The sequence below is a fragment of the Sitophilus oryzae genome, unplaced genomic scaffold, assembly GCF_002938485.1.
Source record: "Sitophilus oryzae breed Bouriz unplaced genomic scaffold, Soryzae_2.0 scaffold_829_pilon_pilon, whole genome shotgun sequence".
Classification (NCBI taxonomy): domain Eukaryota; kingdom Metazoa; phylum Arthropoda; class Insecta; order Coleoptera; family Curculionidae; genus Sitophilus; species Sitophilus oryzae.
In genome coordinates, this window is record NW_022147449.1 from 1,320,667 (window position 1) to 1,343,370 (window position 22,704).

The following is a 22,704-nucleotide window of genomic DNA, read 5'->3' on the forward strand; positions in this document are numbered from 1 at the left end:
TGAAGTCTACTTAATAGTAACACCTTTTATGCCGAGTTCATAGAGTATATCGTGGCGCCCTTTTATTAATATCTTTGAACCCCGACCACCCGGCTGTTAAAATTAAAAGCTAGTGGCCTCTATGCAACTCATTACCGATTAAGTAAACTTGTGTTTTATTGAACTTCAAATTAGAAAAGGGCGTGGCAACTGGTCTAATGTTTGCTATTACGAAAGTTTACAGAATAAAATATATTATTATATTTACTATAAACCGAGCTATAAACTTACTAAATATTTTTGAATCTTATTTTTATTTTTTTATTCTTTGACATTGTAAACATTTATAAATGTTTGTTTTAAACAAGAAGACTGACAATATAATTTGTATACTTGTTTTGTATTCTCTTTGTTTGTTTGTTTACTTTGTTTACTTTACCTTTGTTTATAAATTGAAAAAATTTTTGACAATAAAGGCATTTATTTATTTGAACCGACCACATCATAATTTTTCAATTACGGTTCTGCTTTTAAAATAAATTTATCTCTGTGATTTAAATGTTTCAATAATAAACCAGTCTGAACTTCGGTACTTGAGAAAGCAGGCGGTCGTACGAACATTATTTAATCGCAGCGTTTGTGTACACTACGCCACAATTATTGTAATAATAGCAAAATTGTCGTAAGCCGTATAGAAAAATACCGCGTAAATTACGAGAAAATAAACGAGAATGACCGATTTAAATATTGCGGTACTTGGCGCAGGCGTAGTTGGCGTTACCACAGCGGTGGAGCTACAGAAACGTTTTAGACATGCGAAAATCGAAATTTTAGCCGAGCACGTATACGAGGATACTACAAGTTATGTTGCGGCAGGAGTTTTTAGGCCTGGAACCAGTTTTTGTGGACCAACGCAAGAAATCACACAGTAAGTTTATACCATAGGGAAATATAAGATAAAGAAGAGCTTGTGGCTAAAATGTAAACAGGTTTTTGACATATTTAACATTTTCTAAAAGTCAAGAGTAAACATATAAAAACAAATTTCAATAAAAGCTATCTAGGGTAGAAGCACCTGTTGTGGCCAGGTTAAGGGATTTTTAGAGTTTGACTTATCAGAAAAAATATTTTTAGTTAATTTTGGAGATAAAACAAAATTTTTGGTGCTTCTCCAAACAATTTTCTTTCAAAATCAGCTTTTATTGTAAAGATTTGTGTTCTTAATAAACAGAAAATAATTATTTTATGAAAACATACGATTTTTCCCATTTGTGGCCACCTTGTGCCAAATGTGGCCACATTTGCTACCATTTGTGGCCACATTCTTGCAAAAATATTCTCTATATTGAATTTCGCAGATAACTAAGCAAATAATAATATTTTATTTATTACTTTCTTAAAAAAAAAGACATAAAAAGAAACATTTGGTACTTAATTGTTTATATTTTTAACAATAAAAAAACATGAACGTTTATTCTTAAAACAAATCAAGTGATACCTAATACCTTATTTTGTTTTTTATCTGTTATACAAATGTTAAATAAAAATTAGGTACATATTAATACTACTGTGAGGAACAATAAGAAAAGTACACTAATTTATCAGAATATTCTTGAATATTTGTTAGTTCAGGTAACCACCATTTATTTCTCTTGAATTGACTTTTTTAGATTCATCAATTTTCATTGTTATAACACTCAGTTTGTACCAAAGCAAGTCATTTTTACTTCCAATTGCCGCAGATTTGAACCATTGTGCAGTTATAATATTCAACATAATATTCATTATTTTCAATTTGTAATATTTTCCTAGATTCAACTGATTCCCGTACTTTAAAATAATAAAATTTCCTATATTTAATTCAGCAGATGTTACAGAAGTTTAAGCTGGCGTTGGTTTCTCTTTTTTATTTCTACTAGAAAGATCTTTATTTTCTTTAAATTTTATTTTAATTATTTTCTTTTTTGTAAAGTTTTCATTGCCAGTTTTGTTTTTTTCTCCTTTCCCTTCATTAATTCAATCCACTTATCATACGTAATAACTGATGGTAGATGTAGCCTTTTTCTTTTTAAAGATTAACATCTTCCCGGGCATCATCCTTAAGTTCATAATTATGTCTACTAGTCCTTTTCCTGCATGGTTTGGTCTAGTGGTCCTGAATCATCTTCCTTTGAATTCTCATAATTTTTATTTTTATCGCATTCGTTCGTATTTATTCCATTTAGTTCTATATCTATATTATTTTCTATAATCGTTTTCTCATCTGAAGGAAAACTTGATGACGGTATATGTTCAGATTGGTAATCTTGGTAATCCGATAATTGTATTTGGGATATTATTATAATTAGGTACTATTTATTATTCAGTTTTTATTAAAAGCTGAATAATAACAAATAAAATGTTCTTCATATTATGTTGTCCGTTGTTTGCACATAAAGCTAAATAATATGTGGCCACAAATAGATTTGGATTGCTCCATTTTTGGCCATAACCTGGCTACAAGTAGAACATAATTAAAATTTAATTACACCTTTTGTGGCCACAGAAATAAATCTTAAATATTATTTATTTGAATATAATAAATTTAATACCCCAATACAGATTATTGTTAATAATTTGAGTTCTACTTACCTAGCTATCCTTAAGAAATGGGTTAAGAAAACAGAATCTAGTAAATATGTGCTACTACTTTTTGGTCTAACGGCCGACTTTTACACTAAATTCGAATATTTTCTATTGCATATGGCGCTGGATATATCAATTTAGAAAATTATAGATGCACGGTTGTCACAATGACGTGAAAAAACTTAATTTTTAAGATTTTTTAAAGAAGTGGCTACAACAGGGTCAATGGCCACAAATGGTGCGTCTACCCTACATTGTAATTAACCCTGTATAGTCTGATATTTAATTAAAGCAGCTACTGTATGTTAAAAACCAAATTATTTTTTTTAGATTATGGGCTATTCTAACAATAAACCTTTCTAATACACACACAAGTACTGCTAAAAATGTTATTATTTTTAAATGGTTATAAGGGATATACCGGGTGGTTCGAATTGTATTCGGAAAACTTCTTTAGCATAATCTGCAGATTAAAACGAGTAAAAATGTCCGTAAAGATTTTTAGTTTCGGAGATACAGGGTGTAGAAGTCACATTTTTATTTGTTTTTTTTTCGAAACAATTTCAACTATAGTCACAAAAATAAAAAAAAAACATCTAGAAAATTTGTGTCTAGGCTTTTTTTGACATGAGAAATTGAATTTTGATATAATAATAATAATAATAATAAAAATAATAAGCAACTTGGTTGTGCCTAAACAGGCACAACCAAGTTGCAGGCGTAATACATCAGGAACTCTGTGTACAAATGGGGCTCCTTACTGCAAAAGTCCCATACTACAAATACCAGCCTCAGACGGTACTAGAAAACGAATCGTGGAAGATCCTATGGGACCTAATTATAACAACGGATAGGACGGTGAGTCACAATCGACCAGACATCTTAGTTTTTGATAAGAAGCAAAGAAAGGCGCAAGTAATAGATATACAAATTCCAGCAGACGAAAATGTAGGAAAATCAAGAATGGAGAAAGTCCTGAAATACCAAGAACTCGCGGATGAGATAAAGAGAATGTATCAGTTGGAAAAGGTGGAAATATATCCTATAATAATATCATGTAATGGGTTAGTAGATAAGTACTTACCCCGCAATCTTAAGGCTATCAGCATACGCAACCCGAAGCAAATTGTAGCAATCTCACAAAAAGCTGTCATTCTGGCAACCTGTCACACCGTGAGACGTATACTGGCAACAGATGGTCGCGTTGGTCTATAAAGACCCCGCGAACATTGGCCGTACCCAGCAAAAGTGCTGTGAAAAAAAAAAAATAATAATAATAATAACTTTATTTGCAATTCAACAATATGACAAAAATAAATAAAATAAATAAAAATAAGGATAATACAAAAAAGTATATAATACCATTTTAATCTTAATTGCAAAAAGGAAGCTGAAAGCAATAAAAATTGATCTAGTTCAGACCCAATAAAATATTTAAACACTTTTAAACATTGACATTTTTTTAAAATTGTTAAAAAAAATACATAATACATAATAATACAACCCAAGCCCATAGAAAACAATTCAGCCCTTAGTAGTAAGTAAACGGGAACAAAATGTGAAAAAGAAACTCAATACATATAATTCAGTAGGTATATTATGTTCTAAGAGGGAAGAGTCATTAGCATATTTTTAAGTTTACTTTTAAAGCTATGTTTTTGTAAGACTTTCAGACAAGGTGGAAAACCGTTATAAAGTTTAAAAACCTGGTAAGAGAAACATCGCGTAAACAAAGCCGTCTTGTATAGTGGCGGAGAGATAAGTCCCCTAAATCTTAAATTCAACGTATGAACATCCTCTCTAAACACTATCTTATTGGTTAGATAGGGAGGGGATCCACTTAATATGATCATATGAAACAAAACCATCGAGTGTAGCTCCCGTCTCTTAACCATATTCAACCACCCGGCATCTCCAAGCCTATACGAAACGGATTCATATTGTCAAGAGCAAGAATTTAAGTATTTATCATTAAAATAAATCACCCAGTATATTAAATAAAGTATATTTCTATAAACGTAATATTTGCACAATGAAAATTAAACTAGAACAAGTTGACGTCATCCTAAGATCTGAAGGTGAACTTTGTTTAATTCTTATTGTTGTAAATATCAATATGGGAGAATAATTAAAAAGTAAATCAGAGAAGAGTCGGGGGCTCTCGGGGAGAACGAATGAAGAAGTCATGCTGTTCAGTTGAGTTGAGTTCTCCAAGTATCATAATGACAGTAAAGTAAGTTTATATTTTTTATATATTTTCTCTAAGTATATTTTATTGGTCAAAAGGTATTCTGCTTGACATTTCTCCTACCTAAATTAATGTATTTAATTCTTTAATAAATTTATATTTTGTTTTTATATATATTGATTGTTTTAATGATCTTCGATACCTAAAACGTCCCTAGCCGCAACCCTCTAAAACTGGGTCGCGACATGTGGTGGAGGCGCCGTGTTTTTTTTTAACAATTTCGCGTACCTACGAGACGCGTTTATTTTTTTATGAAAATGTTAAATTAATAAAGTCTTTAATTTTTTTAGCAACAATCAATGTATTTTTTAAATTTTTATATTATCTTTTGACCAGTAAATTGAACGCTTACTTTGATGATGATTTATACACTTATTTACATATATTTTAATTTATTTACAAATTTTTCGACTTAAGCAATATATCCTATTACAATTATTTCTATTTTTTTCAACCTCTAATAACTACTATTCGATATTTTTAATCGTTGAACGAAATATTCCTTTTAATATTCATTCATACATAACTTTTCTTCGTGTATTTTTTTTACCAAAACGATGGTTATATTTTTTATGTAATTGCTAAAATAACTATTTTTTTTCGCGAGTCGTAATAAATTTCCAACACAAAACCTAAAATATTTTAAATATATTGCAAAATATTTACTGCTATAAACAATTATCATGAACAATTATTATATTAAAATCAAAAACGTATCTTTCTATTTTTAACAGTAAAATGAAAAATATATTAATTCAAACATTTTTATTTATTTTAGTTTATTGGAATAATTATTATAATTTCAATGACTTTTTTTTCTGAAATACTATACGCGCAAATACATATAGGTAATTGTTTTCTATATTCAAATATAAGTTTTAGTTACTATTTTATTTACTGCAATTGTGTTATAAAAATATCTAAAGAGTGCTTACATAGACAAAATTCCTTTTTGTTTGGATTTGAAAAATAATTTGTATTCTATTTCATGTTATATGTAGTGGGCGATAATTATTTATACTCTACTTAAAAATTCTATATTGAATTTTAATATAAATTAAAAATTAGCAAACCTATATTCATGATGTTTTTTAATAAAACACCTGTTCTGCCTGAGTTTATACAGCCACCTAATTTTGACCCTAGATTCGATTGTCCGGTGTCTTTCATTCAAAAATATGACAGAATAACCGATAAGAATGGTTGGAGCCACGCTTTTAAAATAAAATATTTAAATTGTTACCTGGAAAATGCTGCATTAGTTTGGTTTAAGAAATATGTTAACAACAAGGATAATTTTAATAAAAATTGGCAGGATTTAAAAACCGATTTTATTAAGCAGTTTGGTGGTGAAAATCCATTTCGTAAACTAAAATCTAAATTTCGTACCCGTATACAAGGTGAAAATGAAGATATAAAATATTACTATTATGATTTATTGTCGATTGCATACGAAATTGATAGTGAAGTAAATTTTGATTTTTTTAGAGAACAATTTGAAAACGGTCTACATGAATCATATAATAAATATTATTATCTTTTAGTTACAGAAAATATGAATTTTGAAAGTTTAAAAAACATAGTTCACAAATTAAATGATTTAAAAGATATATTTTTAGAGTCTCAAATGTCAGCATTTTCCCGGAATGATTATTATTGTCATAATTATATCCGTAATGAAAAACAACCAAAGCGAATCAATTCAGATTTCAGGAATAGGTGGTCAGTTAATGATTCATATAATGGCAATTTTAATAAAAAAATTGAGAACTCAAAAGGCAGAACAAGTTTTAGAAAAACTAATAATAGTTATGGCTCATATAAAAATCATACAGGTCATTTAAAGTATACTAAATCAACAAAATCACCAAACAATAACGAAGAGAATAATAATAGCAAAATCAAGCACAATCATACAATAAAATATGGTCAACAGGACGCTCTCCCATATGAAACTCATGTTGATCATGTCGAAAATGTGTTAACTATGTCAGAAGAGGACTGTATTTCAAATATGGACAATTATGCCACCGTACACGTGGAAAATGAATTGGAACCTCCCCCGAAAGAAATTAGATATGATGAAAATGTTTTTACTATTGTTGAAGCACATTCCCAGATAGATAATGACCGGAGTGTCCTCACTAGCCAAATAGAGAGTACACATATTGGGGATGATCAGAATACCCTCTCAAAAATAAAATATTAACACTTGGATTTGGCGCTAGCCAGTAGGAACGAGCCTCGAGTAGGAAGAAAAAGACGATTTCGTGGTCTCCAGATGAAAAACCGATTACAAAATGTGTACACGAAACGCCCTTTTAATAGAACCGTAAGTAAATTTGAGCCTACGGTTGATATAAATTATAAAATACCTCGGACAAAATACGCAGACAGAAAAAGACATGATAGACTAAAGGATATGATATCCAGGCAGCCTAATGCCAAGGAACCAGAAGATATTATTATCCATCCTAGTCACCCTCCTTGGGTTCATCAATTGGGTCAAATTTTGTATTAAGGAAATATGAAAATTGCGAGAATTCAAGGCACTTGAAAAAGAAAAGTGATTAGGTAGAATTTAGGACGAAACTTTAGTAGTAGTAATTTTAACATAAGTTGAAACTATATATTTTTAATAAAAATAAAGACTAATAATCCGCAAATAACTAATACTAATATAATATTCTTGTTAGCATTTTTTAGGTTGATCAAGATGACATTTTCTAACACACGGATTTATTGATAAACAATGGAAAATTGAGGAATTACAAAAAGTACTTTTGAATAATAATAAAAAATAACAATAATTCTTATGGAAAGTAAGTTCAGAGGTATAGTATTTTAGACCCAACTACAATTATCTCCTGGTGAAAGATTGAGTGGCAAGTTACGATAAAATGACACCTTAAAGCACATTTCAACATGTCAAAATGTGACTTTTTTGTGAGGTTTAATTTTATCTGTCTAGTTAGACCCGTTCGTTGGTCCAGATTTTAGCTCGGATGATTTTTCTGATGATTTTTTTATGTTTATTTTACTAGTATCAACGTCACGTAATTGTTCTTGGCCCAGTGTGCCCAATATTTTATTTAATCAACGTGATTGTTTTCAAGGTACTAGTTTAGCTTATATAGCTATTATTTTCCCGAGCCTGTTAAAAATATTTTTATTTAATATTATATAATATGTATAAAGGTAGTACGGTGTTTCAATGCCCGAATGTTTACAATAAATTGCAAGTGCAATTAAAAGCCATGAGCCTTTTCGTAAAGAATTTTTCACCATTAGGAAGGAGATAGCAGACATGTATTGTAGCGGATAGAACAAAAATCCCAAGACAAGTCTTTAAAAACAATTTATTATAAATTCTTTTATAAACCTTAATTTATTTATTTACATATTCCTAATTGCTGAAGCTAACTAAATTAAAAATATAGCTAAATTTTGAAAAAAAAAACCGCTTTAATTAAAAAGATCTTTAATTAATAGATTATTTATTTTATGTTTATGTGTTATGAATTACACTTTATCTTTAAAATTTAAGGTATTAAACTTTCTCAATTTTAGAAATATTATTTTTGATTATAATGGATTTAATTTTTATTTTAGATTAGTCAATATATCTTATAACAGCTAATTATAAAAACGTTTCATTACAAATAAAACAAATACATAAAAAATTTGATGTTCTTATATTTCTTACGTTAAAAAAAAAAGCTAAGAAGCACAAAACATTTGATATCATAAAATTTATAACGTTCTTAGATTAACGATTTAGGCTAAACTAATTCAAATATTTTACATTTTATTTTTTATGGAAAGCTTAAGCTTAAAAAATGCTTTACTCTTTAACTCCTCATCATAATTTATCAAAAATTGTATATCTACCGATACCACACCAAGACAGAGAACATGATGAAGCCGTTCATTCCAGCGACAGACGTTTGCTCTATCCACCGAAGGTAATGTTAAACACGCCGCCTGCTCTTTTTGCCACGTATTACTATGGAATGGAATAGTATAGAATGATATGGAAATTGAGCACTATTTGAAATTTGTTTAAATCCCTATATAAGTAACCAGGATACACTTATAGACAGTAGAAAGACATGTACGTTAACTCCCGACTACAATCCAGCATCCACATGATGTCAGAAATGATCAGAAATTAAAAAACTCCATAAGTAAAATATTGGATAGAACGTTTATTGTCAGAATTAAATGAATGATAAACAAAGAAACGTCATAGTAAACAAGAAACAAATGGACAGTATGCTGATTCTGCAAGTTTAAAAGTCGTCGTTCTAGCGCCATTGACCTTCAACGCATATGATATTAACACATTAATGCGAAATGGAAATGAAAAACAACAGAAAAACCCAGGCAAATACGAAAACATGGATTATAGGCAAGGGTAGAAGCTGGTGTTCATTGCTTAGCTGATAGATAGAGGCACCCCCAAAAAAGTTCATTGGATGCTCTATCAGAAGATTTGCTCCCAAGAGTACAAGTGGTATCAAGATTCTTTTTATTAATGTAAAGGGTTAAAGAGTACAAGAAAATTAATTGAATTAATATTTTAAGTTACAGTTCCACTAAATCTTGTTTTCATTATTATTATAACTATATTGCATTGCCTATATTACATATTATCTATGTTATGAGTATTCAATTTTATTATTTATTTCGTGTAAAAATATTACACTATTTTTATTTGTTATTGCAATTTAATTATTATTATATTTAAACGTAATTTATTTTAATCTCATTATTTTCTTTATATTTAACGCTGGGGACCAGCTTTTTCAGGACCGGGGGAAATGTCAAGAGCAAGAATTTAAGTATTTATCATTAAAATAAATCACCCAGTATATTAAATAAAGTATATTTCTATAAACGTAATATTTGCACAATGAAAATTAAACTAGAACAAGTTGACGTCATCCTAAGATCTGAAGGTGAACTTTGTTTAATTCTTATTGTTGTAAATATCAATATGGGAGAATAATTAAAAAGTAAATCAGAGAAGAGTCGGGGGCTCTCGGGGAGAACGAATGAAGAAGTCATGCTGTTCAGTTGAGTTGAGTTCTCCAAGTATCATAATGACAGTAAAGTAAGTTTATATTTTTTATATATTTTCTCTAAGTATATTTTATTGGTCAAAAGGTATTCTGCTTGACATTTCTCCTACCTAAATTAATGTATTTAATTCTTTAATAAATTTATATTTTGTTTTTATATATATTGATTGTTTTAATGATCTTCGATACCTAAAACGTCCCTAGCCGCAACCCTCTAAAACTGGGTCGCGACAATATTTCCTGACATCATAGATAAATCTTAAGCAGCTCCTCTGAACCATCTCAACTCTAGTTCTATCGACCCTGTCTAAGCAAGGCCCGTAAACAACGTCGCAGTAAAGGTAATTACAATAAAAAATATTTAACACAACGTAGGTTCCTTTCTTTCATTTAAATTGTTTGTTATACAATTGGCCAACATTACAGTGGTTGTTACACTACAGATTGACACACATTACAAGGCTAATTAATTTTTTCAGGGTATAAAAATAACATGTTTACTTTTCAAGCCTGTCATTAACAGATTAGATCTGCGATGTAATGATACCATCAACTAAGTTATGACCATAACTCCACGTTTTAGTAATTCTAATAAGTGGTTTCATTTTTCTTGATATTAGCCGTATATTTCATACTGTACTTATCATTTAATTTAAGAAAATGGATAAACGACTCATACACTTACTGGGATGAAATTAGAAGAAGTCCCGAAGGAGCCAGAGCAGGTGTTACCGAATTATCTGGATACATATTTTCCAGCCAGCATTCCCAAGCCGTTAGGGTAAATTTCATTAGTTTAAGGCAATTTTAAATTAAAAAACACATTTTTTTAATTTTTTATTTTTACAGAATCGGTATATCGAAAAATTATGTCCTGTGTACCGTGCTGCTACCGAAAAAGAGTTGAAACTGTGTCCTGGTAACTGGAAGTATGGATCCTTCTTTACTACGGTTTTAACACAATCCTCTTACTATATACCATGGGCTATAAACAAGTTTAAAAGTAATAATGGTAAAATTATACAGAAAAAAATTGAGTCTTTACAAGAAGTTGGCAGTTATGACGTGGTGGTGAACTGTACAGGTTTAGGATCAAGATTCCTTTGTAACGATTATCAAGTCGTTCCAATTAGAGGACAAGTGATAAAGGTATAGAGGTATAAAGATATACAGAGTGTTTCAAAAACATGTGCCATCTCTAGTGGGGAGATTCCCCACTTAAAAATAAGATTTATTTTTTCATTACATCATATACATATCATATCATTACATAGGTCCGATTTTGCTTTATTTTGTAGCTAGTAGGTAGGGTTAATTTTTTTTAAATTTATCATAATATTTTTTTTCAAGTATTTTTAGAGATTAGAATGAAATTTTGAGAAAGTTAAAAGTTATAAGTGCGACATATTTTAATGCGAAAAATGTGTCGGCATATCTACCATGGACGTACATGTGGGTTATTTCTGGAATATTTTTTATACAAAAGGCATGTACGCATGTACAGGGTGGGTCAAATTCGACGCTTTTAAATGGAAACACCCTTTTCTATAAGAGATAGACGAAAACTAATATGGGTGTCTGGAGCTCAATTTTCATCAAAAACATGATGGTGAAAAAAGCACATCAATATCTGTGAAAACCGCACATCAATATCTGTTACCGTTTCGGGGTGTTTTTAAAAAATGTGCATTTTTAACAAATCGCTGTAACTTTTTTGCTACAAAAAATGTTGTATTTCTATGAAAACATTCCCAAAGCACATTTTTACGTAGAATTTAATGGTTCAAGTATAATTTTTTTAAAATTAATAATTTAAGAGTTATCAACAGGAAAATTGATTTTTTATTTGGGACACCCTCTATATTTTTAATTAGCTGAAAAGTATTTAAAATTACGTTTCCAAAAAGATAGCACACTTGATATTTTGTTATAATCCCCTTGGAAATACGGAATTTTTTAAAGTTCGCCACTTTTAACTAGTAGGTTTTGGATCCTTTATTGATGATATGCCCTTAATGGAACTCGAAAACATATTTTTCCAGCAAGACGACGCACCGCCTCTGAACGCTGAAGTTATCAGCAAATTTATGCAGACAATTTCAAGGTTAATTGAATAATAGCTAACCAAGATCCCAGCCGTTGGTCGTCGAGGCCGCCTGACTTAGTGCCCATGGATCTAATCCTATGGATATATTTGCGGAAGAATAAAGGTTTCTTATTCTTCCGTATAATCTAGACAAGAATTATAAATACCTAGCAGTTATGAGAGGGTATCTTTCACCCCCACTGAGTTAATGAATTCCGCGAGAAATGTTCAAAAACTGCCCCGTCTGTCCATTACAGAAGACGGTCGAACAAAACACCTGCAGCAAAATCTCATGTCCTGGTTTGCTATTTATTTTTATTGTTATTAGATATAGTTTAAATGTGTTGATGATGATTTTAATTTTCCCTTTAAAGTCTGTCCAGTCAACGACAGAAAATAGAAATTGACAGAAAACAACTCTCGCTGTCAGGAATTTTCTCGTTAGACAAACTTAACATAAATAAACTATTGAGTGTAGAGATGAGGAGAAATATCTCTTATGAGACTTATGGAGTGGGACTATTTGAAAAAGTTGTCACAAAAATGGGAAGAATAAGGGTTCACCAACTGGCGCTAATGACGCATAATCCTAAAAAAATGAAAAGTAACTATAGATAAGAGAATAAAAGTAACATAACCAAAAATTAGCTAAAAAAGCTTTGTTTTTATTTTTAGTATAAAAAACAATTATTTTTATATATTAGAGGCCGAGTCTATTGCTGGCTGAATAAAAATCGATAATTTATTTCATGTGACATGAAAATAAAATTTATATTTTTTGAAACCCGCGCCTTCACGTCAAATATTTATCTCTTTTGAACTTGTATGGGAAACTTATTTTCGTGTAAGACCAAGACCAAGACCACACGTTGTCTCGCTGACCACTCATACTACAGTTTAAAGAATATATACCAGTTGGCTCACTCTAGGGAATTTTATTGTTATTTTGACTTCAAAGGCGGCCCGTGACCCTTCGAGGTGACAAAAAATTTGTATGTTTACCGGGTGCAGCGGAAGTGCTATTTTATCGTAAGGTAATAAAAGTACCTTTGCATACAACTTGTGTTGCCATTGTCAATTTTTTGGAATTTTTTCTAAATTTTATGATTATCATGAACAGTAATTATGACTGTTAGTAGTTAATTGTGTAATAAATTTTACTGTTCGATAAAATTTAGTAAAAACTGAAAAAAAATTGACAGTGTCAAGACAAGTTGTATCCAAGTACTTTTTATTACCTTTTTTATAAAAAGGTAGATAATACAAGTTAAATGCAAACAGCTAAAAAGCAAAACATCCTATAACTTAAGAAATATAAATGGGGGGCTACACCTTTTGGTACCTAACTCGGATATAAAAGTCCATGCGTAATTTGAATTAAAAAAAAAACAGTTTCCTGAACATTTATCCCCATTTCTGGATACTCATCGTTTTTCCCATGTGCTCGTCAATTGTTATATTTACTGTTACATAAAATTTAGTAAAAACTCTAAAAAACTTGTCAATAGCAGAACAAGTTGTATGCGCGTATTTTTATTACCTGACGATAAAATTTGGACTTTCAAGGTAGGGAGTTAAAGTTAAATACACACATCTAAAAAGTAAAATATGCTATTTAAAAAAATGCAAATATCTTAAAAAAATTATTTAATATGCACTTTGCAAACCGGTAAATACTGCTAAATCCAAAAGATAATAAAGTATCTACTACTAGATACTCTAAAATATCTACTAAAATAATAAACTCATTGTTAAAAGTAAATATTTTGTGCATATTTCGGGTAAAATCTTTTCTTAATTTATATGTATATTTTTAAAACAATTTATTTATAGTTAGGTTTCCATAATTATAATATACTTAATATGTCTAATACTTTAATTATTATATACTTAATATCCTATACTATATAAACACATACCTTCCTTCATCTTTTGGGCACCTAAAGAACGATATATTGTCTGTCATTCTACTTTCACAACCATCCACTGCACAAATATTTCTAGTAGACATTTTATTCACAATTCGAACAAAACAACTAAAACACTATTTTTGGTTCACCCTATGCGTCGGACCGATCAAAACTAAAATAAACTTGGAATGCTGTGTACACGTCGAGCAACGGATGTAGACTGACCCAAGTCTACAAGACAGGCGGGGAGCGGCGGAAGGAATTTTGATACGGGCGAAGAGTGGGTCAACTGATATATTTATATTCTTTAAATTTTGCTAATACTTTATAATAAATATATTTAGGTTAAAGCACCCTGGATTAAGACATTCTTCTATGGAGATCTCGATACCTACGTACTTCCAGGAATAGATTTAGTAACACTTGGAGGTTGTAGACAGTACGAATCTTGGGATTTAAGTGTAAATAAATACGACAGCTTAAAGATTAAGGATCAGTGCGAAGCCCTAGTTCCAAGTTTAAAAGGTGCCGAAGTAATATCTCACAAAGTTGGCTTAAGACCACATAGAGGCATTGTTAGGGTAAGTTCTCTATTTCGATTAAGTTATAAAAGTGACGGACAAAGGTATGAAACCAGCGTTTAACATTAAAGCCCCATACTCACACTTCGCTCCTATGTATATGATTTTAAAGTTTGTTCATCCCTTTGCAGCGTTACTTCACTTCGTCACTTCATTTCGTTTCTTCTTTCCCTTTGCTTCGTTCCTTCGTCCATTCGATACTTGGAAATTACTCGATTATGCAGCAACAAACCACAAAATATTTTTAATATAGCAGCTGCATGTTTATTACGAAATATCTAGTAACCTCTAAAATGTTTAAAAATCCGAAAGGCGCATAATTTTTATTTTATAAAATTGCAATTCTTTGTCGTGTCAAAAATAAAAATTGAATTTTATTAATATAATTTTTTAAATAAATCCGAATATTTCAGTATCATACGTACAAGGTACAGTCTGACAAATGGATCTGAAACAACGGGGCAACGGTAAGGGGATCGCAATTTTCTAAAATCGTGACCGATTTCATCCATAAAATATCCACGAGCGTGCGGTGTTTCATAAAAATATATCAGGAATTTTTATAATATTTTCCAGTAAAGTTTATAATATTATTTTACTTTAAATGTACCTACATTTTGTTTAGTCATTTGCCAAATATAGTAATATTTGTTAAAACGCGTGTACTAATTACAATAACCACAAATCAAGTTAAAGATATAAAACACAATACAATAACACCGCCACTGGATTTTTCAATAGTAGTGACTGTTTCTACTAGCGATGGGAACTATCGAATGAATTAGACTATCGAATGGTTACTGAATGAATGATTTCAACTATCGAATGGTTTTATTCGAATAAAATCATTCATTCATTTGTATACTAAAGCATATGTGACAATCTCGCCGTGCGACTAAATGATTATCGTTGAACCACGACTATCGAATGCTTTTGATAAATAAAATTTAGTATTCGTTTGATTTTTGTGTGCGTCAGTGCATTATTAGTTCTTCCAAATTTTTATAACTTCGCCTTATAAATACATTTATAACTTCGCCTTATAAATATATTTTTGCGTTTATTAAAATATTTAAAATACTAAAATAGTAGTTTTTTTAATTGTCGATTGTGGGCGTGTGCAGGTGGTCAAAAATTTTCCGAAAATTTGTGTGATTTTCCATAGCCCGATTTTTCAATTATTTTATTTTATATGGTATACGGTCTATTTTTTAATGGGAAAGAATACATATTAGAATTGATTTTAAAAATACATATTTGTATTTTAGATGTTTTAATAATATGAATTAGTTGAACTTAATAATCATATTTAAGTAATGTGGTTAAGTAAATGTGGTTATCGAACTCAAACTATTGGATGAGAAAATTAAATTGAAAGTTATACACGTGCCAATTTAAAAAAAAGTTAACGATATTTGTATTTTGTTTATGCTAATTCTCTTACATGTAGTTTTTTTGCGAAGAAATATTTCATTTATTTTTTAAAGTAAATGCCAGTAAAAGTAAATATTATTTTTAAATAGTAATATAAAGTACCTAATATAAATAATTTTGATTTCTAATTTTTTATTTATATTTTCCTTCCATTACACTGCATGCTTAGAACATTAATAAATATTTATATTTCATGATTTTAAAGTTTGTTGTTAATATAACAAATTATTTCTGCAATTATTATTATTTAATAAACCAACGTTGCCAAAAAATTTAAAGACTATATTATTTTTAAATAGGATCTAATATAAATAATTTTGACATCTAATTTGTTGTTTATATTTTGCTACTACGTAAAAAAAATGTTTATAATAAATTATTTTAAATTTTGTTGTTAATAGATATAACAAATTATTACTGTTATTATTATTTTTATTAAACCAGTCTTTGCTTAAAAACATTAAAGATAATTTTCCTACATCCAAAATAACAAGTATTATTGCAGTGTAACAACAGAATATTCATAAAAAAAATACAAAATATATAGACATACTATCCCTAACTAACTAAAGCCAAACAATAATATTCTTTGCTAATATCAACTAATACCAATATATGGCAACAGCGCTCTTCATAATGTATTTTCTGTGTAAATACTAGCACCTCAATAAAAAAAAAATAATGTGTCCTTATCTTTATATAACTTCGCAAAAAATCAAAGATGCCGGCTTCTTTCATAGCATTGCCACCGACCGCTGTCGGGTTTCACGGAAAGAAACCTACGTCACAAATTACCTATAACAGATGCGAAAGAACACCGAATTACGCGTTCAGGTTTCTGTGACCTTCAGAAAGAGTTCATATACAATCCGCATCAATGTATAGTTTGGGTTATTATTTGTTTGGGTGAAAATAATCTGCACCAATATGTTATCGAGGCATACAAAAAGGTCCACAGACTTCGAGACATACGAAAAATCAAGTCTATTTAGCGTGTGTCGCAATTTTCACACCTTAAAAAATTAGTTTTTTATAGCTATAGCAACTGCAGCGACTATGAAAAAAGCTGTGTGATTTTCATTCAAAATAAGGGCACCTGTAATTCATTTGAGAATGTTATAAATCGCTAAAAGAGGTTTCAAATCCCTTGGATTTCTATTAATATTAAATAAATTTTATTAAAAATTGAACTAAAATTGTTAATATCATTAAAAACAATTCAAATTCAAAAATTGTATCAGTCAAATTCCCTCATTTAAGGTGAATATTAAAGTAAATATAAATACAGCCCATTCTAAGCTCTACTTATCTTTAAGAAAAATTTAAATCATTGTTGCAATTGGGCCTTAATGCCATTTCGAATGAACAATAGTATTAATAATGTACATTATAATAATAATAAATTTTATATCATAGTGTGTATTAAAACTACCAAAACACTTTTAAATTGGTATATATTAACAACTTTTGTTTTTTAATCCAAAAAAAAGTTACCAATTTTCTCAATCAAAATATTTGTGGTCCTGAAAAGGACCTTCGTTTTCCCATGTTCGTCAAGGTAGGTAATGGGTAAACGGTAAAAAAACAGGATAATGAAATTTAAAAAATTACAAAAATTGTTCAAAAGTGCCTCCCTCTTGCATTAAACAATAACCCAAACGATCATAAAATCCCCTCCTCACATTGGATAACATATCAGGGGTGACAGTGTCAAAGGCATTAAATATTTTCTGCCTTAACTGCTCCAAGTTTTGAATTTCTTCATGGCCGTAAATTTTAGATTTTATGTACCCCCATAAAAAGAAATCATTCACCGAGAAGTCAGGTGAAATTAAACGTCAGTCTAAACAAAACTGTCATTTTTGAAAACTTGTCAAAATTTGGACACACGCTAAATGGACTTGATTTTCCTATGTCTCGAAGTCTGTGGACTTTTCTGTATAATCTCACAGTAATTTAATAGATTGCTCGTCATATTATATCAGCTCGTAGGAGATTAGGAAAAAAAAAGATATTTATAGTATAAAAAATTAATTTATTTAACAAAATTTAATTAAAGATGTGACAAAATAGTACCTTTCTATTGGTTCTATCGGACTTTTTTCGACTATATAAATCTTTATTTTTTGTAAACTTTAATGCATAAAATATTTTCAATCTAATAAATAATTTAATGATGTAAATAAGAGGAAATTTCTCACATGGGTGGTCAAATTCTATAGTTTTCATTATATCAAACAGCCTCTGAATGTTTTCTTCAGTGCAAAACTCATCAAAATTTAAAATAAATAATTTTTCCAGCCTGTAAATAAAATGAAAAAATTTTTCCACTTTCATGATCAAAGGCTTTTAAATGGGTAAATAATTTCGAGTTATCCAGAGATTCGGATTCTTTTGCAAATTTTAGACAAATATCACATTGATGTATTTGAAGACCCTTTTTAATGATGTAGTCAAACATAATGAAAACTATAAAATTTGACCACCCGTGTGAGAAATTTCCTCTTATTTACATCATTAAATGATTTATTAGATTGAAAATATTTGATGTATTAAAGTTTACAAATAAAGGGGGGGGGGCTGATTAAATTAATAAGTTAATTTTTTTGTTAATGTTGTGTTTACCGGCTGGAATTTCAAGCATCTAGCCGCTGCCGGTAAAAAATGCTTATTTCTTTGACGCGAAGTTGCACGAATGATTTTTGATTGCTTTGGTTTGAGCCTTGTCAAAATTGAGAAAATGTCTTTGAGAAAATGTCAAAAGTTTACATATGATATGTCATTCTATTCAGAGTTTCATTTTTTATCGAATATAGTAGAAATATACCGAGGGTGCCGTTTAAAAATCACAAGTAGTCATTTCCGGTGAGACAGGTAGTGACAAAAGACAATTGAATAAGTCAATCAAACCTAATTTATGTCATATACTAAATTAACATACCAAATCTCGTTTTTTATCTGAAAAAATAAAAAAGTTATGGAGTGAACCACTTTCGAAATGTACCCGGTATACATCAATGTCCGTCACATTTTGTTCTATAATCATAGTAAATCTTTTTTTTTAGGTTGAAAAAGAAATACTGAATACAGATAGTAAAAAGATCAAGATTGTTCATAACTACGGGCATGGGGGATATGGTGTTACCACAGCCCCAGGAACTTCGTTATACGCCTGTGAATTAGTTCAAGAAATTTTATCAGGAAACAGTAAACTATAAAAGTTAAGGGTAAAAAAAGCGATATATTAAACGCAATGTTTACAAACATAACGGAATTTTTATTTAACACCAGCTTTTGTTGACTTTGAAGTACCAATTTTAGAATTAAATTCACATCTGTAAATTTTTCTTAAAAATCCTGGAGAGCAAAAAACTGGACAGAAGAGTTCTAGCATATTTTTCATTTTAATCTTTTTATTAAATTTTAGAAAGTAGAGTTACTTTAGTGCTGAAGAATTTAATATGCAGGTGCATAAGTTCAGCTAATAGCAAGAAAAGTTCTGAAGTGTTTTTTTTTTCTGAAAATAATGTTTTAGACCGAATTTCTTCTTTTTAAAAATAATTATGTATTGAAATATTTTTTAAATATATGTTTCTAAATGCATGGTGTTCAACTTGAAAATTAAATTTAATAAAATTGAAAGTTCAGATTAAATAAGATTATTAAAAATAGATATGTGAAATACTTATAATATACTATTTAAGAAAAACTTGAGTTTTGTAAAATCTAAAGCTTCATTCAGAACCTCGCAATTAGTGGAATAAATTAGCGGTGTCAATTACACTTTATATACAGGGTGGGCTATTGAAAACTTACAATGGCTATAATTCTTAAACCAAAAAAGATATCAAAAAAATAAAAAATACCTTCTACAGCGTTGTTCACCACATACGACACGGAATATTGTAGCTAAACGATTAGATTTTTACAAATTGTAGGTTTTGGGTTCGTTAAAGGACTATTAGAGCTACAATTTAAAAATATTTTTACAAGATACAGAGTGTCCCAAATAAATAAAAAATATCAAAGTTGTATTTTTTTAAATGGAACACCCTGTATATTATTGCATTTTTAGTGTCTACGATTAAAATAAAGGTAAATTTGATTAAGGTTTATTACACTTAAACCTTACCGTTTTTGAAATATTTTCAATTTTGTGAAATTGCAGTATAAATTTTAAGGCTTCATTTCTCCGAGGGTATCAAAGGTTTTAATACTAAATATTTACTGAAGTTTATTTATTGATCAGTTATTCTGTTGCAATAATAAAAATTATACTACCTTATAGAGAGTGTCTAAAAATTTATTTTAAATAATTACTAGCTTTAAACGGCAATAACTTGTTTAATTTAAATTGAACACCCTGTATATTTTATGAGAATCAGATGCACAATTTAATTGTCTATCAAATTGTATTATACCACTTTTTACCTATCCCTTCAAGTTTTCGTAGAAAATGCATTTTCTCAATATACATCAATATACCCATGGAATATTGACATTTTACATTGTTTATAAAACAACAAATGTACAAAATGTACATGCTAAATGTACAAATGTAGCCCATATGTATGCAAAAAGAAAACTATTTAAATCTTTATAAAAGAGTATACCATTAATTAAATATACTACCAGTATTTCCGCCCAAATACTAATTAATTACATACTTAATTGTGTTCGTTAATAAATTATTCCAAATAAATGTAGATTTGAATCAGAAATCAATATAATAATAAGTTATGAAAATGAACGTCTCTGTTGTTATAAATAAGCATTTGTCAAAAAATGAAATATCATTTTTAAGGTGTTAGTTTTTTTACCACACTGTCTAATACACATACATAATTCAGTTTTTTAGTATTTGGAGCAATTATTATTAATCAACGCAAACAGTCAATTAATGTAGTTTGAATAATGGAATCATATTAATTGATCCTCTTTAACAAATATTTAAACAGTTGTTTTTTATTTTTTAATGAAATAAACAAACTATATCAACAATATTAGTATATGTACTCTTTTAAAATTTAGTACATCTTTAAAAATAATCTAAAATGTCAGTATTCCATGAGTATATTGATAAATGAGTTCTAAATTACAATAAAATTCATTTTCTACGGAAACTTGAAGAGATAGCTAAAAAATGGTATAATACAATTTGATAGACAATTAAATTGTGCACCTGATTCTCATAAAATATACAGGGTGTTCTATTTAAATTTAAAAAGTTATTGCCGTTTAAAGCTAATAATTATTTAAAATAAATATTTAGACACTCTGTATAAGGTAGTAAAACTTTTATTATTGCAACACAATAACTGATCAATAAATAAATTTCAGTAAATATTTAGTATTAAAAACTTTGATACTTTTGGAGAAATGAAGCCTTAAAATTTATACTGCAATTTCACAAAATTGAAAATATTTCAAAAACGGTAAGGTTTAAGTGAAATAAACCTTAATCAAATTTACCTTTATTTTAATCGTAGAAACTAAAAATGTAATAATATACAGAGTGTTCCATTTAAAAAAATACAACTTTGATATTTTTTATTTATTTGGGACACTCTGTATCTTGTAAAAATATTTTTAAATTTTAGCTCTAATAGTCCTTCAACGAACCCAAAACTTACAATTTGTAAAAATCTAATCGTTTAGCTACAATATTCCGTGTCGTATGTGGTGAACAACCCTGAATAATATCAAGTGGAAATATATATGACTTATTTTTTGGACCACCCCGACCTACCCCTTAGGCGGCACCCCTACTCACTTGAAAATCTTAAATTGCAACACCCGATTTATGGCGCCTTTTTGGAAAGCCCATTAAAAATGCTAAACGATGATCATAAAGTTTTTAGGGTGAAATTGAAAAACTACCCCTTACACGAAAAATTAGGTGGACATTAATGAAAAAAGTGATGTTGGGACCCAGTGAAATTAGTCAAATGAGGTATTTTTCAAACCACCCCTAGGTGCCACCCCCTCACTTCTAACCTCATCAATGCCATTTTGAAACCATTGCCATTTTGAAGCTAAAAATAAAAAATGTAGATAATAAAAAAGGCAACACAAAGATGTTTTACTAATCGTTCAGCCTTATTTTGCGATAACGCAAATTCTTCCTTATCATCTATTTTTTTACTTTCAACAAACAGGAATCTTAAAACGTTTTCTTAAAAAATCTTGCGTTTTTGCACTGTCTTCTATCGATTTTCAATCGTTTGCAAATTTGGTGTTATTTTAAACCTTTATTTGATTCGCTTATTTGAAAGAAAAATGGTTTATACTGTGGAAGAAAGAATTCAAATAGTTTTTCTTTATGGTGCTGAAGGTATGTGCTATTTGGAAACGGTTATGTTACGTTTATGTTAGAGATTTGATTATAAAGTTTCAAGAAACTGGATCGGTCAAAAATAAAAAAAAGACAGGGCCCAGGGTACTGAATGAAGAAATGAAGATGGAAGTTATTGGTTAGGTATCGGTCAATCCAGAAGCATCAACACGCCAGTTGGCATCAATCACAGGTATACCTCGAACATCTGTCAGAAGAGTATTGAAAATGCACTCCTATTTGTTGAAAGTAAAAAAATTGATGATAAGGAAGAATTTGCGTTATCGCAAAATTAGGCTGAACGATTAGTAAAACATCTTTGTATTGTCTTTTTTATTATCTACATTTTTTATTTTTAGCTTCAAAATGGCAATGGTTTCAAAATGGCATTGATGAGATTAGAAGTGAGACCAAGGGTGGGTC

The 22,704-nt window shown here is 29.3% G+C and overlaps 1 protein-coding gene across 1 annotated transcript; it reads left to right on the forward strand.

Annotated features, from left to right (window-relative positions):
- The first annotated feature begins 555 nt into the window (after positions 1-555).
- On the forward strand, positions 556-19,218 carry LOC115889700 (D-aspartate oxidase). Its single transcript, XM_030909756.1, has 5 exons — positions 556-907; positions 10,594-10,717; positions 10,786-11,085; positions 14,277-14,513; positions 19,013-19,218. The coding sequence occupies exons 1-5, from the start codon at positions 711-713 to the stop codon at positions 19,163-19,165; spliced, it is 1,011 nt and encodes a 336-aa protein (XP_030765616.1). The 5' UTR covers positions 556-710; the 3' UTR covers positions 19,166-19,218.
- Positions 19,219-22,704: the final 3,486 nt, after the last annotated feature.